This window comes from Cryptococcus neoformans, chromosome 1 (assembly GCF_000091045.1).
Source record: "Cryptococcus neoformans var. neoformans JEC21 chromosome 1, complete sequence".
NCBI classification, from domain to species: Eukaryota; Fungi; Basidiomycota; class Tremellomycetes; order Tremellales; family Cryptococcaceae; genus Cryptococcus; species Cryptococcus deneoformans.
In genome coordinates this window covers 1216436-1232500 of record NC_006670.1, presented here as the reverse complement: position 1 = coordinate 1232500, position 16065 = coordinate 1216436, and the positions used below count along the sequence as shown (strand labels likewise).

Here is a 16065-nt window from a genome sequence, read left to right as displayed (position 1 = left end):
AGATTTTGCATCAAGGCTTAAAGGTCAGACAGGTCGCTGTTCCCCAACAGTCTCAATATCAAAGAAGCCCTTAATGACCTTCTGGGAGTCCTAGAGTCTTGGAAGTCTTCACGTCCATCTGTCCCTCGGTCTCTCGTCCAGAAACTACGGGAGAACACGGATCTAACACCGCCAGTCCTTCGACTTGGGAGCTGACTTGATTCTCCATCCTCCACAAAATCAAGGAACAATGATCCAGCCTCCCAATGATCTTCCTGAAGATTTTCTTGACTTTCATAAGGTGGCGGCGGCGTCTCAAACTCTGGTCCTCCATATCCTGACAGTCCTTGAAGTCGCCCCTGCACATCTTCGGTAATTTCTTGCTTGATGGACGACGAATCACACAGAAATGCTGGATGTATTGTACCATTTTCAAGGCAACTTTCCCACGTGCTGTTCTTATGTCCGTGCAAGGAAACCACTTCCGGTGTCAAATATGCGCCGGATACTGTCCCCTGGGTGTTTTCCTCATTATCGCCAGGTTCGTCAAAAAAGCTCGCGAGGAAGGCGGCCGTGTATTTCGAGAGGTATTTGCTTTTATCGATCGGATCTCGAGTATGTTCACTCCAAGTTCTCCTAGAGTGGCCCATCAGGCCTTTTTCGATAACCCTCGATCTGTACGGATCACGATCAAACTGATCAAAAGCCTCAACTGCCTGGTTAATGACACTCTGCATTGATTGCTGCGCCTCAGTATCTTCAGGGTCGAACAAGGCGTACACGGCCGGGGAAGTTTTGCTCAGAAGTGCGGGATCGGAAGGGAGCGCGAGCCGAGTATGGACGGCTGGTGGAGCACCTGAGTCTGATGCATACTCTGAATGAATTATCAAATGCGCATTGGGGACCGCAAGACGAGAAGAAGTAGCCGACGAGCGAGAACCGCACTCTTCCTCGGTCTTCACTCGGATGATATCTGAACCATGTTGAGTACCGCTGCGGCTGACAATCACAGGGGCATACTCTCCATCTTGAAACGAATATTCATTGCGGAGAGCGAAATCTATATCCTCGTCAGTGACGATCGCCAACTTTGGATGAATGACAAATCCAGAGGAATTGTGCTTCAGCAGGGGCTTGATAGTGCTAGCAACGACAGACGACCACTCTGTGATGGCTCGTTGACGGTTTGCCGGCTGAGTAATATCCTGGCAATCCGATGCCTTAGCGTATACTTACCCATAGGGTGCGATCTGCGATGCACTCACGAATCCGGAAGCTTTACAGCGTTCTTTGTACCACCGCGTTGCGTCACTTACTGCGCTATCCCACCATGGAAGATCAGGTGGTCTGCAATCTTCCTCGTCTTGGTACCGATCATAGTCTGAAATAGCCCACTGTGAAGGCTTCTTTCGGGACAGCACTGTTCTGCTTGCGAACTGTCCATCATCAGTCATGCCAGGGGATACAAACAACCAGTGCGCATTCTCAGAATAGTGAGCGCCTTCCTGTCGTACTGGTCGATGACTTTCTGCGAATTTCTTCGAGATACTCCTATTCTGCCTGGATGGGCCCACAGATGACGGGAAAGGGGCCGAACTACTTCTCTCTGGGAGGTCTAGTGAAGGTTTGCTCGCGAGGGCTAATTCCCATTTTGGAGGCTCGGCGCTGGAATAAGACCGGCGGGGAATCTCGCTTGAGAGCCTGGGAGGGACGTCGAGGAGGGTTGTGACATTGGGACTATCCACAGCCCAATATCTCGAGTAAGTACGTAAGGTACGTAAGAGCTATTTGAGTTCCTACCTCGAACTGCCTTGTGGATATGTTGCTGAAAAGGTCGAGTTTTGATCAGCGGATGACATGGTGGTTGTGGAGAGGATGGAAAAAAAATTTGAACTTGTCTGACCTCGAAGACCTTCTGACCCTGCCTTTTTTTATAGATCATGGTGATGAAAACCCAGTTGTGATTAGATCATATGCGTAGATGAAAAGAAGAGAGTTATGAAACCCAGTGTGTACAAATCAAGCTTCTTCAAGGCATGTAAACGAGCAGACAACATTGTACATCAAGGATCCTTTTATATTGCTTATCCTCCGAGGAGGTCATCAAGAGGAATGAGATTATCCAAGGCTCGTATATGGCGTCAAAGGAGGTGAAAGGGTGATCAACACGGTATATTGTAAGAAACTTGCCAGATCATGAGCTATTCGTTACGTAGGTACTATATTGATCTCGGCCAATGAGCTACTAACTACCTTCTTCGTTGAACCCACACAATAAGCGAAAGCTTTTTCTCACCATATTATAAACAAGTGACAAGCAAATCATGTAGGAGAGGCGCCTGACTTCGTAGCAAAACGTCTTCATCCCCTCAAAATTAGTGGATAGCACATGACGAAAGAAACAAGCGGTGTTCAAAGAACGACCAGCAATGATTAATAAGGAACTGGGCAGGGTGTTATCTTAAATAATTGCCCATGACGGCCACACGCGGGGCGTGACTAGCAAAGAGGTTCTTTTTGAAAACCATCACGAAGCGTCACAAACAGTTATACGGTAAACAGACGACAAATTACGCATAACGAACACAGGCATAACAGGTCAATCCGTTATGTAGTTTGTCATCTTTCCTTTATCTTCGTTTCACGAATGACGACCTGACCAACAACAATGGCTCTGCTATCATAGTAAGCGTATGTCATCACTAAGGTGTACGTAATACGCATAAACAGCATCAGACGTGCTTTCTTTTTCTCTTCATAATATATAGGATAATTATTCAGAGTATACGCTACAGCATGCCAGCATGCTTACAACATAAATAATGAATGCCACAACAGACCAAAAAGCCAAATATAGCGACCCAAACTCCCTGCTTATCCCTCAATCACCTATTTAGCATCTCATTATCTTCTTCTAACTTCTACTCTCTGCCGTTGACTTCTTAACCCTGCTTGAAGCACCATCTTTTCACTGAGCGTCCTCTCTTTTAGCCATACAGGGTCGTTTTCCATGCTAAGATCACCTAAGCCATCAATGCTTCTTCCATCATCGCTCGCCGCACTCATCTGCTGTGAGCACCCTGGCCGGCGCGGAGGCGGTTGCTGATGTGGAGCAGGCGAGAGCGTGGCACGTGGCAATAACGAACAGGCAAGAGTAGCTGTAGGAGATGACGTGTGGACGGTGGAGGTGGGTGTTCGTTTGGGAGTTTTAGCGGGTCGAACGGTTTCATTGGTCGAAGTTGAAAGCATAGATGCCCGGTTGAAACCCCATTCTGATTCATCTCCCCAATATGTCTCTTCGTGAAAAGGACCCTCAGCCCGTTTCACGCCGCCTCCTCCACCATACAGGCTAACCATGTCCTCCGCTTTAATAGCTTCAAAGCTGGCTTCACTAGCAATGCTACTCGCGGTAGAACCTGTGCTGTCTGTCCGCCAGGCATCAGGTCGAGGAGGCATTAAACTGCTGGAACTGGGATAGGCACGGTGAAATTTGATTAATCCTGGCACAAACGAGTCTCGCTCGCGCGTCAACACTGGCGACTGTCCGACAGTAGATGGAGACGCTGCTAACATCTCGGTATCGCTTTCGTCTGACACTGCAAGCTCGATCCGTTGTGAATCATCCACTGTCATATTGACGCCATATCCATCATCCGTCACACGGAGTTTTGCACTCTTGACTGCTGGAGGTGCTGATACAGGTCTGATGCTTGCGCTAGTTGACAGATGGGATAACGATGGCCGAGGACGGTCAGGACGAATGGCAGTTCGAGGAGTGAGGAATAGTTTCACGTGGCGTTCGATAGGATCTTCATCGTACCCATATTCTACGTCGTATTTGCGCTCTCGTCCGTCTCGATCACCCTTCAGCTCGCGCATTGCTGCAGTCATACCAGCAGCCATTTTTTCCTTGAGGGCAGAAGAGTACAGTCGAAGCGATGGAGGCGGGGTGATATAAGGACCGGATGATACAGGAGTAGAAAGATCGTGAGTGGCGAGAGAAGACGCGGCCACCACAGGAGATGGCGCGCGTCGACTCGATGAGGGTGTGACGGGCAGAGGAGATGCGGACGAGGTATCTGAAAAAGAAGTCATGGCGGTGTAAATCGTGTCGGCAGGTAGTGTTACGCGGACGTCGGGAGTTCAAGAACAAAAAGCGACTATTGATTGATGTATACTGCGCGAGAGGAAAGTAATGATAGACTGATGGTTATACAGAGGCTACGACGCCACGGCCGTTTTATCGGTGATGAATCACGGCCAAGCAATGACAAGCAGCCCGAGGCGACGCGTCGTCGTGTGTGGATTATGGATCCTATTTGGTTCGGATGCACAGGACCTGCGGATTGCACGTCTGCCCTAGAAGCAAGCAGTATTAGCCCTTCATGTTTCGGTCGCGTCGGCGAAGAATCGCGTACGATGGTAAGGCTGTCACTTACGCGCTGTGACCTCTTACAATCTTCTTTAAGTGTCGATTTCTACTCCTAAACTTTCGTCTTCTGTCTTAGACAGACTAATGATCCGTTTGAAGGAACGATGTCCGCGTTTTGGGTAGAGATCGATCGCCCTGGCTCTGCGCCAGATATGCGTTATATATGCGGAGTCAAGAAAGCAAAAAATCTATTACAATCGCAACGTAATGGATACACGGTAGTGATACCAGTGGTGGGTGGTGGCAATGGGCTCGCAGGTTACAGATGCGCGTGCGCGCGTGTGTCTGTCTGTACGTGTGCGTGTGTGAACGAACACTGGTACTGTTTGGACTGTCTTTCTGGCCCTTGGATTTTCGTTGAGCGTACGTGGAAAGTACCTGCTTTCTTTGTGGATGCTGAGGAACGACTTCTCTGCACGTTGAGATTTGAAAGGTATTGCCGTGGTGATAATGGTGCAAAAAGCAAACCGTGTTCTCCAATAGGCGACAATTGAAACGGAACTGAGAAACGGGGATGGAAGATTAAGCAAAAGCAAATGAAAGGTTTATGGAAGCTTGTTGCCCACTTGTTTGGCTTGGGAGTGGACTCGCCTGCAACTAAATAAATAAAAACAGCAGCAGTTTTTAGCATCGTGAAATGATGGAAGTCGTCGATGACGTTGTTGAGTAATAAGTCGTCACGTCCCTTTTTCTCGAATTCTTTGGATCCTCAGCTCGCGCGCGTTTGCCCTCCGCTTTTTTTCACAGCTTTCCTTTGGCTTTGGGAGCTTTAAGAGGGCATCCCAGATACTAACCAGAACAAGGGGGTTAGAATGGGGCAAGATATGGATATCAAGACGAAGGAGTACAAAGAAGCTAATATGAGTTGAAGAGTCCGGCGAAACACGGAAGGATGACTCCCCAACCAAAGAAGAAGAACAGGGTAATTAAGTTGAGAAGTGTTTCAATATCGCCGAGCGTTGAACAGGAACGAGACGCCGTATTCAGTAATCTTCGTTCGCGGGCGTGGTTCAGGAAGGACGGAGAAAGAAGAGGATGGGGGAGCAACACGAACATACGTTACGTTGGTATAATACAACGGACTACGTACGCAGGTAACAAAAAAAGGACACAGGTCAGTATTTACATTATCATCAGTTGTTGTTAGTACTACTTACCGACACTGTACACCTTATTGTTGGGAGCGCAGAGCTTATATACTTCCCGAAACACAGCAAGTAGTAGGCCTCCAGCAGACCAGCAATAATTATGATTGGGGTCCTCGAAAGTTGAGGTAAAAAATGATTATCATAAACAAGGCTACTACGATGATGCGACGACGAAAGCGTGTACCTACATATTATAGCATCGGGTCCAGACAAGAATTTATAAGGTGCGTCGAATTCGGAGGAGGCCAAGTGAGGGGATTTTAGATAGAGACTTGTCATGTATGATGACTACAACTTTTGTCCATCAGCTGCAAGTTGGCTGCAAGAAGCGACGCATCTGTTCTTCTTCCCAACAGGTTGGATTTTGAACTGATGGTCCAAGGTCGACACATCTTATTTTTTCTTTTTAATTAGATCCTTCAATAGTAGAAAGGAAACGGACTGACAGCATCGCCGACCATTATCATCAGTTAACACTACTGAAGAGGGACAGAGGACGAGGAAAGAACGGAGAAAGAAGGATAACGAGATATCGATGGCATATGGGGCATTATATACCAATATGATGATTGTCTTCCTTCGTTGAATAACATGACAGCAGCTTATTAATAAATATTAATTTTGTGTGAAGCATTTTTCATCATGATAAAAAGCAAAACCAGAGTCTGAGAGTCTGGAATACCAAAGATCATCATGCAGGAACGAACAAGTCGCAAGTACGTACGCGGACTTCCTTGAGTTTTATTTGTTTTGCCAAAAAAGCCGACATGGACAACGGACACGGAGAGCAGAACGAGATCGGATCAATCTCACCAGCTCAACAACGGACCGATCGACCTTTGCTATTACTGTGATTAAGATAAGAGATAAGATCAAGAAACAATGGCCGGGCCTAAACAAATATGTAGCCGCCGGACAGGGAAATTCATTCGATTACTGCGTTCGCGCAGCAGCCGTAGAGGACTACAGTAACAACAACTACAAATCACCAGCGGCAGATCGACCAGCTACACGATGCTAGCTGCTCCAGCTGTATGTTTTCATAGCAATAATATCTGCACAGATACCGAATATAGCAAAAAAGAGAATCGTCTCGCGACAACCTCCTGCGGGAAGTAGTGATCCCTGCTGAGGATTTGATTATGTTAGGGAGAAGAAGAAACATCGTGCACAACAATCGGCCTACGCTCAATAGCAGGCATACACCACGGGAAGTGTGCAAATAGAGGCAGCTGTCATAAATATGACTTCGAAAAAAAGTCAAATTTTTCTTCCTGGTGTGGAGGGACCTCCCATCAACGTCTGCGCGGATTCTAGACGTAAGCCTTCTTCTACAGTCATCCTTTTTTTAGTGGTAGGTAAGAAATAGATAGATAGTGTTTCAGTACTAAAGTGAACCCTGACTACTCCATTTAACTGTAGAGCGCCTATTGCAGGTCAATCACCAGCAGTAGTTGTTATACGCCTGAGCCATGGAAACATAAAAATGCCAGGTTATTACCATGATGGAAGAAGTCCTCCATGTTTATGACGATGGACAATGATTATCTATCGTCCTTTGAGATCCGGCCTCATGTTTCGTGTCGATGAGGAATCTTCAAACCTGAAAATTGGGACGGATGTAATGGATGCTGAAAGGCTCGGATGCTGCTTTGCGTAGCGCATACCCAACTTGAATAGTAAACCTGATAGAGCCACGATCCAAGGATTTCGCCGTCACAAAGAATGCGTCGAATTAAGCAAATATTGTCAGAACAAAGTTCTTAATTTTTTTTGTTCATCCCTCTAGAACCTCTACAAACAAAACTTTTTAAAGCTTGGAGAGGATAGCGTCAGTGTACTCCTTGGTGCCGGCCTTACCACCGAGGTCTCGGGTAATAGCCTTGCCCTCAGCGATAGTCTAAGATACTTGTATCAGCATTTCGAACGTGTGGAAGAGCCAGGGAGTTCCACTTACGGAAAGAGCGGCCTTCTCGATCTTGTCGGCGAGCTCGTAAAGACTCATGTGTCTGTGGACAAACAAGTCAGCCACGTTACGAGCCAAAGGATGTGTATGATCAGGCACGCTAGGATACAGGGCCGGGACAATGACGGAAGGGATCTGTGTCACTTACCGGAGCATCATCAATGAGGAGAGGAGGAGAGCGGTGGGGTTCGCAAGGCCCTTGCCTTCAATGTCGGGTGCAGAACCGTGAACAGCCTCGAAGATGGAAGCGTCCTATTTGTCGCCAGTGAGTTCTATGCTAGGCGACCCATAATCATGTGAAAGACTGACCTTGCCGATGTTACCAGAGGGAGTAAGACCGAGACCACCGATAAGACCGGCAGACAAGTCAGAAAGAATGTCACCGTACCTATGAGGAATTAGCAATCATTATTAACACATGCTAAAATCAGCGCACAAGTTAGGCATGACCATAACTCGGTCGGCGAAAGGAGAGGGATCGGAAGCAATCTATTGATCAATTAGCTCATGTCAATTCACCGACAATTTTCTCAATTACCCTCAAGCAAACTCGGTCGAGGAGATCCTCGTCGTAAGAAATGTTAGGGTACTCCTTGGCAACATCCCTACAGGCAGTAAGGAACATCCCGTCGGACATCTTCCTACGGATCAGTACTCTTGTCAGCCTGTTCTTTGACCTTTTACTTGACGGAGATGACACCAACATGATGTTAGCCTTGTGGACGGCAGTAACCTTGTTCCTGCCACTTTCAGAAGCGTAATGGAAGGCGTATCGGGCAACACCTACACAGTATCAGTGTCGTTTTCAGAACTACTAGAAAACAAGAGACCACTCACGCTCAGAGGCCTCTCGGGTGATAAGCTTAATAGACTGAACGACACCATCGACGATCTATGCGCCTTGTGAGTCATTATGAAACTAAATTCGAACGAACTAAACGCACTTCGTGCTCGATACCGGAGTACTCTCCTTCGGTGTTCTCCCTTATCAAAACAGTATTGACGTTGTCGTAAGGAGTCTTGTAACCCTTAATAGAAACACAAGGTCGCACGTTGGCGAAGAGAGAGAAGGTTCGTCGCAGTGTGAGGTTAAGAGAAACGTGACCCTTGCCGACTTTTCATCGCAGCCTGTCAACACCGGCAATATCCTTTGAAAAACCAAAGAAAAGAACATACTGGGGGTAGCAAGAGGACCCTTAAGAGCAACGGTATTCTTCTTGATACTCTTGATGGCATCGTCAGGGATGACGGTCTTACCGTCCTTGAGGATAGGAGTCACGTCAACCTCTTCCCAGACAATGGGAACCTGTAAAGTTACACGTCAATTCCGTTCCTCACATACAATCGTCATGAGACATACCTGGGCAGCTTTGAAGATTTGTTTAACACTGTTGGCAATTTCAGGGCCAATACCATCACCGGGGATGAGCGTGACGGTGTAGTTGCCCTACAAATTCACCATATCGCCATGTCAGCTTTTGTGTTCCACTTGTTGCTGGCACTTATATACGTACATCGGCACCCTTTTTGCCAGCGAAGGCAGAGGTGGGAGTAGAAGAGTTGAAGGCAGAGGCATAGTATCTCACGCCGACAGGGGCCTGCGAGTTTCAAATAAACAAAGGTCAGCTTTCGACAACACGTCTTCCAGATAGACAGCGCTAATCATGCAGCTGTCAAGTGTGTGACGAATACTGACCTGGACGGTGCGGAGAGAAGAGACGACACTCTTAGAGGCTGATCGGGCGAACATTATTTAATTATGGGTATTTTTGGTCTGAAACAAAGAAAAGCAAAGAGAACGAAAGGCTTGTGTAGTCTCTTGTGGTCTCTTTCGTCTTGTCTCTCTTTTCCTCAGATACCGACGTCAGGGCCATCAAATGGTCGGATCTAATCGGCCGAGAAAGGCATGCGAAGCCAATCCACCTTGGGTAATAGGCCCGCAGTAAAACGTCATCTTGGTCCGTCTTTTAGGTCCGCGAAAACCTGCAGATCACGTGACTATTATTGCCGGTGCAGAATTTCTGTTTTCGCCGCGGTGGACGCACAAAAGTTGGAGGCCTGCCGGTAACCTATTCCTCTATTTCTTCTTATTCATCTCCACCCTCAAAAAGTAAAGTATTATATATAAAATGGCCAAATCCGCCAAATCTGCTCCTGCTGCCACCGTCAAGGTTGACAAGAAGGACAAAAAAAGCAAGAAGGATGAGAAGCCCGTCCCTGCCCCCGCTCCTGCCAAGGCTGCTAAGGTCGGTTTCTCCCTCTGTTGCGATAACATACCTTTGATACTGACAGAGTTTACAGAAGGATGTAAAGGAGAAGAAGGAGAAGAAATCCAAGAAGGCTAAGACCCCCACACCCCCTCCTGAGAGCTCTACCTCCGAGTCTGAGGACTCTGAGGAGGACTCTTCCGACTCTGAATCTTCTTCTTCCGAGGACGAAAAGCCTGCTGCTAAGACTGCTGCCCCTGCCGCCAAGGTTTGTTATGCTTCTACATGTTTTTCTGAATGCCAATAACACATTGCTTAGGCTAAGGAGGAAGAGCCTTCTACTGAAGAGTCCTCCGACTCTGACTCTGAGTCCGAGGAAGAATTCAAGACTGAGACTAAAAAAGAGGTTAACGAAGAAGTAGGTCGCTACCAGTTTATTTAAATAGAGAAGTTGTTGACGTTCTTACAGTCCGAATCCGATTCTGACTCTGACTCTGGTTCTGACTCCAACTCTTCTGAGGATGAGGACGAAAAGGTGGAGGAGACCAAGGAAGAGGCTAAGCCCCAGGCGAACGGTAAGCCAATATTATGCTATTTCGGATTTAGACTCAGGCTAAAATTACCCAGGGAACAAGCGAAAGGCCGAGGAAGAGTCTATTGCCCCTGCGAAGAAGGCCAGGGCCGATGGCGGTGACGAGGAAGCCACTACCAACGTTTTCGTCGGCCAGCTCTCTTGGAATGTCGACAACGACTGGCTCAAGTCCGAGTTCGAGTCTTGCGGTGAAGTTGTTTCTGCCCGAGTCGTCTTCGACCGTGACTCCCAAAAGTCTCGTGGTTTCGGCTACGTGGAATTCGCCGACCTTGAGTCCTCTGCCAAGGCTATTGAGAAGGACGGTTCTGAGATTGACGGCCGTGCCATCCGTGTTAATTACGCCACTCAGCGAAAGCCCAACGAGGCCGCCGAGAAGCGTGCTAGGGTCTTCAACGACAAGCAATCTCCTCCTGCCGAGACTCTTTGGATCGGTTCCCTTTCTTTCTCTGTTACCGAGGACCAGGTCTACGAGGCATTCGGCCAACACGGTGACGTCCAGAGCGTTAGGCTCCCCACCGACAGGGACACTGGCGCCCCTAAAGGTTTCGGTTACGTCCAGTTCTCTTCCGTTGACGACGCCTCTGCTGCTCTCAAGGCTATGAACGGTGCCGAGATCGCTGGCCGTGCCATTAGGGTTGACTTCGCTCCTCCTAAGCAGGACAACGGTGAGAGAGGTGGTTTCGGTGGCGGTCGTGGTGGCGGTGGCTTCGGCGGCCGTGGTGGTGGCCGAGGTGGCGGTAGAGGACGGGGTGGTTTCGACCGGGGTGGTAGGGGCGGTGGCCGTGGCCGTGGCGGTCCCCCTCGAGGGTGAGTCTCTTGCTCATCTGCATGTCCATTCTGACGCTGACTTTCCAACGTAGTGGTGCCCGAACTGGCGGTATTGTCAAGCCTGAGGGCCAGAAGGTTACTTTCGACTAGACTGCAATAATGTAATACTTTCTTCCAGTGCTTCGAGTTTCCATTCATCTGTCAAATAGAGCTTTAATAGCATCTCCTATTAAAAGGATACCCTTTCTTTGCAACTTGTTATTCTTGGTTGAAATATTCGTGTGTGGTATCTATTATGTGTAATGCATGGAAACCCTGCTTGATGTTATATTATTTATTTTCACCCATCATTTGAAGAGCTATTCATACAACAGGCAGTAGTATGCTCTCCGGTACAGGTATATCTCTGTTAAAAACTGTTATTGAACAACAACGAACGACGACCGACGTATTATTTATACTCAGCAGGGGGTCGGATATGTCCGCGCAATTGTTCCTTCATCAAGCACCAGACGACGTCAGATGATTATAATAATGCCTCTTCTTGCTATCGACCGTGAGGGTCTTCCTTCCTGAGAGCTTCCCAGGACTTAAAATAATACCTCGCACACTCAGCCCCACAATGGCCCTGCGATGCCGCTTCTCCTGCATTCGTAACTATCGAGCTGCGACATCGAACAGAGCATTCAAACGCAGCATCATGTCACACATTCGGGCTGTCCATTCCAAGCCCACTCTGGCTGTCACAGATGATGACGCTGCTCGTCTCCAGGTACGATTACTCAAAGTCTATGAAGTTTGGCTGATTTACAACAACGCTTTAGGAGATATACGCTAAATTTCAGGACCCATCATCTCATTACTACATTGCCCCAGGCTCGTTCGGTCCAGAACACGAGGAGGATCATAGGACCTCCCATGTGCCAGATCCCGCATATTCTCTTGATGCTATAACGAATGCAGAGGCATCATCACCTTTCCAAGGCTCTCAGGAACAGAGAGAGCAAATGGATGACAGACCTTGGCTGAACGAAGATAGTGGAAGGAAAGAGCAGGCTCTCGAGTACTTCAAGCAGCAGAACCATGATACCACCGGGGTCTTGACCTGGCCTGTGGCTTGGGGTGACCAAGATAGCTTCCAGTGGGTGCAAATATCTTCTTAGCTTCAGAGAGGGTACTGATCCTTTGGGCAGACATGTGAACAATGTCCAGATACTGCGATGGGTGGAGTCGGCTCGTATCAGGTACTGTGAGAGCTGGGCCGGAAAACTGGGAAAGAAAACTGTCTACGATATGCTGGTGTGTCGCATTAGGAGTAGTGCATGTGGAATGGCGCTTATGCTGTACTACACTAGCGCGCCAAGGGTACCGGCATCATCCTCAAAGAGGTGTCAATCAAGTATAAGGCGCCGATTACCTATCCCGATACAGTGATCCCTGTTTTCCTTTTAGCCACATTGCTTAATTCTGACTCAATTCCAGCTCATGATTTCCAATTGTATTCACTCAGTCAACGTGGAGCGAGCCAGCTATGGCCATCGACACATCATTTGGTCTTTGAAGGATCAGCATGTAAAGGCTGTCAGCGATTCGTGAGTCAAGTTCATTGCTCGTATTATCACATACTCAAATATGGTCCAGGTCAATTGTGATTTATGATTATGACAACCTGAGGAAAGGTGTTATGAGCGATCAATTGAGAGAGCTATTGCTGAGCGTAGCCGGGGATAGTAAATGGAGCGAAGAAGATACAAAATAAATATCAAGATGTTAGAGACATACAGTGGGTAGGAATATTTGATCTTGTCAGCGCTGATCACGAAAAACTCGATAGCATGCATTGATCTTTTATGATACAGTATACAACAATACATCGAGTTGACATTGACAGCTACTCATCTCTATACCACGTACAGTCCAGCCACAAGGCAAGCCATGGTGGTTACCACAACGACGATCGCCATAACTGGTTGCCAGTCAACATTACGCAGGCCTGCACCGGCAACAACGATAGTGGTGGCTGCACCCTGAGCTTCCTCGGCATTCACACTCGTACCAGAGCTGGAGGCTGTGGCGAATGGATTAGCACCTGCTGAAGACGTGGCTTCGCCCCCGAAAGTTAACCCTGCAGCAGAAGTTCGGCTTCCGGATGTATCTGATAGAGGCGAAGCGCTTGTGCAATTGCTTGTGAAGGCTACATTCTGGTAAGTGCGCATTACGGCAATTTAAGACAGGACTGACCAGCGTAGGCCCTCATTTGGGCGGTACTATTGGACGACTGAGAGCCAATGCAACTTGAGCATTTACTTGCAGCGGAGAGAGCATCGCTCGTGCAGATACAATTATCGTCCGTACAGGTCTAGCAAGCGATATCTCCTTAGCACGTGAGATATATTAGAACGGTTTATCCGACACTCACTTGTGCCATCTGTTGCCAGTTTTCACAGTCATTAGAACAGTTCGAAAGCTCATCGCCACTGAAGAATTCGCGAGCAGAATTAAGAGCACCAATGCCGGATTCGTTTTGAGTGGATATTGTCCCTGACAATGTAGATGCCCCTGTAGTGAGTGCTCCCATATCACTGACTTGTGCAGATTCAGAGAGCGAAAATAACGAGGTGGGACTAATAGAGGCAGTATGGAGAACGGTTGAATACGAGGTGATGACGACCACAGAAGCCGCACCCGACGCAGAAAGCTCTGATATGGAGTCAGTCGCAAGTGCCACCAGATTGTTCAACGCGTCAGAAGTATTGGCCATTGCATTTGAGCTTGAAGTGAAGGGAGAAAGGATAGTGCTGGAATCATTGCTGTCGTTGATTTCCACTGCTACAACCTCTCTATCGCTTGTCTCTGTTGCAAAAGCCGATGATGAAGCCATAGTCGCTGTCAGTAATGTGACGTCTTCGGTAGCGGTTATCTTTGCGGTATCCGTCAAGGACACAGCGGTAAGCCCTGAATAAGTCTCCGAAGCAAATACTGATTCTTCTTGCCCTTCGCAATACTTTATCTCAACCAGTACTGTTGACATGGGCGCCACATAGCCTGCGTCATCACATGTCTTCAGAAAGGAGTTGAAACTATCGATGGCCTCTTCGCTGGCCAGGCATTGGGCGCATACTTGGGCAGGATACGACAAATCGCATGCACATGAATCGTTGGAACAGGACGATATGGAGGAGAGAAATATGACGCAACCACCGCCGGGGTCGGTGCAGTTTGTTGAAGGCTCTGCCAAAGAAGCGAAGGAAGAAGCAAACGGCATACTGCCTGTGACAGAAGAAGAAGCTACTCTGGAAGTAGGAGAATTTGCAGAGGATGGGTCTGACGATGTTACGCTTGTAGCCGCTTGAGAAGTTTGTCCGAATGACGCTGCTATGCTTTCATCCGTAGTGGCGGAAGCGATGCTACTGTCGGTGACCGATCGTGTATCTTCCGTCCCTTGTCGGTGAACTAGCTTTCTGACTCGCTGCAGGGCCTTGGTGTCATCTTCCTGGACTGTAGCATGAACTCGCTTGGTGAAGGCGGCTGCCACAAGCAGTAGGAAGGGAACAATGAGGGCGATTTTGATTCTGAGCATTGTCATTATATCTGAACTGTGACTCAGGTCAGATTGATATTGATATTGCACTTTGCAGCGACTGACTGCCGCCTAGACCTGAAGTTTTGTGCGTGAAATATTGAAAGTGAGAGTTTCTGCTGGTCTTGTTGTTTGATATTGAGCACTGACGTATATTATTGTCATTAAAATGGTAGAAACATTATCTAACCGATGTCCACCACACATCAATTGCAGAACATACCATGGTGGTGTATTACCCATTGTTGCCATTGCTTTTGACACTTTTTAAGCGTCTTATCAATCCTTTGGTTATTCAAAACTTGTATAAAAATCACGTTGCCGTGATAGGGCTAAGGAGACAAAGGATGATGAGAGCTGTGACATATGCAAGTCCGCTTACTTTTTACAGCGGATTTGATGACAAAAAATGATCGCCATCATTTGGCTATGATGATCATTCCAGCTCCAGAACGGTTTCTCTTCCTCGGCGGAGCAAGAAGAGCAAGAGGCCGCGTCGACCAGTGGATATTTCGTGGTATTGACTCATTAAATATTCGCTGACAGCAGTAGATATTAGATATATCACTCAAATGAGAATTGATCCTTGTTACTGATTATTGGTACCTTCGCTAGGCTTGACATGGCAAAGCTTGTACAGTAGGTGACATCAATACTGTACTACTACAAGTTAAAGTTAGTTGTTATAAGTAAAAACATGAAAGATAGGGAAGATTGGTGGCGATCGATCGAGCAACTTGTAGAAAATATATCTTTGACGCTCCAACGATATACAGGTCTGTGTCCGAAAGAAAGATAAGACAGAAAACATGAATAGTAACTTGGAATGAATATATAACTTCGTACAGGCGCCTTCATTCAGAAGGTGGAAATAGAAGCGGGAATAAATATTTGTAATCAACAATCAACCAAAGCCAGAATGAAGGTTTATAAATTAAGATTTAAGATTCAAGGTACATTTGCCGGATGCAGCGTCGCCGTCCGGAGTGCGGCGCCTCTGGAATGTTTACATGTTTTCATTTTTTCATTTTGAACTTGGGAGTTGGCGATGCTATTCCGTTTCCAATCGTTCCTGATATCATCCTCTTCCGGTGTCCGGTACCTCTCCTTTCCCTTTTCCTGCTTCTCCCTTCCCTTTTCCCTTTAAACGATCGGCGTTCAACAGCCTCTAACCTCCAGCAGCTCCCAGCTCCAGCTCATCATCAGCGCTCAGGCAGAGCATCCGTCAGCCGTCAGCAATCGATCGCGAGTCGTCAGTCTACTACTGTAGTATCTTAGTCTTATAATTGATGTCATGATGTTTCATCACAGTTCACACTTCACAGACGGCGCTTCACCAGTAGCAACATTCTGGACGACTTTGGTTCGCAAGTCATATCAAGCGTCCTGCGTT

At 47.5% G+C, this 16065-nt stretch overlaps 7 protein-coding genes across 7 annotated transcripts in view; 3 read left to right on the top strand and 4 right to left on the bottom strand.

The window, feature by feature from the left end:
* The window catches only part of CNA04640 (expressed protein), a 3479-nt gene extending 1492 nt beyond the window's left edge, over window positions 1-1987 (top strand). The window contains exon 5 of the mRNA XM_024656278.1: window positions 1-1987. This exon is cut by the window's left edge and continues 89 nt beyond it. The gene's annotated coding sequence lies outside the window, so the exon portion shown is untranslated.
* Window positions 1-1991, bottom strand: part of CNA04630 (RPN10-like protein, putative) — a 2128-nt gene extending 137 nt beyond the window's left edge. The window contains exons 1-4 of the mRNA XM_024656277.1: window positions 1883-1991; window positions 1780-1804; window positions 1245-1716; window positions 1-1184 (exon numbers count right to left, since the gene is read on the bottom strand). The exon at window positions 1-1184 is cut by the window's left edge and continues 137 nt beyond it. Of these exons, the coding sequence (XP_024511934.1) occupies window positions 18-1184; window positions 1245-1433 (1356 nt within the window). The 5' untranslated portion in view covers window positions 1434-1716; window positions 1780-1804; window positions 1883-1991 and the 3' untranslated portion in view covers window positions 1-17. The remainder of the gene's footprint in view (window positions 1185-1244; window positions 1717-1779; window positions 1805-1882) is intronic.
* A 541-nt stretch (window positions 1992-2532) lies between these two features.
* Window positions 2533-4989, bottom strand: CNA04620 (hypothetical protein). The gene is made up of 3 exons (XM_024656276.1): window positions 4978-4989; window positions 4419-4912; window positions 2533-4338 (listed from the first exon to the last, which is right to left on the bottom strand). Exon 3 carries the CDS (start codon window positions 4072-4074, stop codon window positions 2884-2886), a length of 1191 nt encoding a protein of 396 aa, XP_024511933.1. The 5' UTR covers window positions 4075-4338; window positions 4419-4912; window positions 4978-4989; the 3' UTR covers window positions 2533-2883.
* A 2265-nt stretch (window positions 4990-7254) lies between these two features.
* On the bottom strand, window positions 7255-9314 carry CNA04610 (isocitrate dehydrogenase, putative). The gene is made up of 13 exons (XM_566837.2): window positions 9222-9314; window positions 9040-9123; window positions 8886-8972; window positions 8702-8831; window positions 8470-8639; window positions 8363-8417; window positions 8230-8308; window positions 8064-8166; window positions 7962-8014; window positions 7835-7913; window positions 7674-7777; window positions 7517-7568; window positions 7255-7459 (listed from the first exon to the last, which is right to left on the bottom strand). The coding sequence occupies exons 1-13, from the start codon at window positions 9273-9275 to the stop codon at window positions 7370-7372; spliced, it is 1140 nt and encodes a 379-aa protein (XP_566837.1). The 5' UTR covers window positions 9276-9314; the 3' UTR covers window positions 7255-7369.
* Window positions 9315-9533: 219 nt separating this feature from the next.
* On the top strand, window positions 9534-11416 carry CNA04600 (single-stranded DNA binding protein, putative). The gene is made up of 6 exons (XM_566835.2): window positions 9534-9771; window positions 9827-10000; window positions 10052-10150; window positions 10202-10307; window positions 10360-11131; window positions 11185-11416. Exons 1-6 carry the CDS (start codon window positions 9655-9657, stop codon window positions 11240-11242), a joined length of 1326 nt encoding a protein of 441 aa, XP_566835.1. The 5' UTR covers window positions 9534-9654; the 3' UTR covers window positions 11243-11416.
* A 221-nt stretch (window positions 11417-11637) lies between these two features.
* On the top strand, window positions 11638-12947 carry CNA04590 (conserved hypothetical protein). Its single transcript, XM_566833.2, has 7 exons — window positions 11638-11864; window positions 11917-12233; window positions 12286-12391; window positions 12448-12522; window positions 12575-12684; window positions 12734-12875; window positions 12927-12947. The coding sequence occupies exons 1-6, from the start codon at window positions 11715-11717 to the stop codon at window positions 12849-12851; spliced, it is 876 nt and encodes a 291-aa protein (XP_566833.1). The 5' UTR covers window positions 11638-11714; the 3' UTR covers window positions 12852-12875; window positions 12927-12947.
* A 15-nt stretch (window positions 12948-12962) lies between these two features.
* CNA04580 (ER to Golgi transport-related protein, putative) lies at window positions 12963-15504 on the bottom strand. Its single transcript, XM_024656275.1, has 5 exons — window positions 15055-15504; window positions 14896-15004; window positions 13512-14817; window positions 13334-13451; window positions 12963-13286 (listed from the first exon to the last, which is right to left on the bottom strand). The coding sequence occupies exons 3-5, from the start codon at window positions 14676-14678 to the stop codon at window positions 12994-12996; spliced, it is 1578 nt and encodes a 525-aa protein (XP_024511930.1). The 5' UTR covers window positions 14679-14817; window positions 14896-15004; window positions 15055-15504; the 3' UTR covers window positions 12963-12993.
* Window positions 15505-16065: the final 561 nt, after the last annotated feature.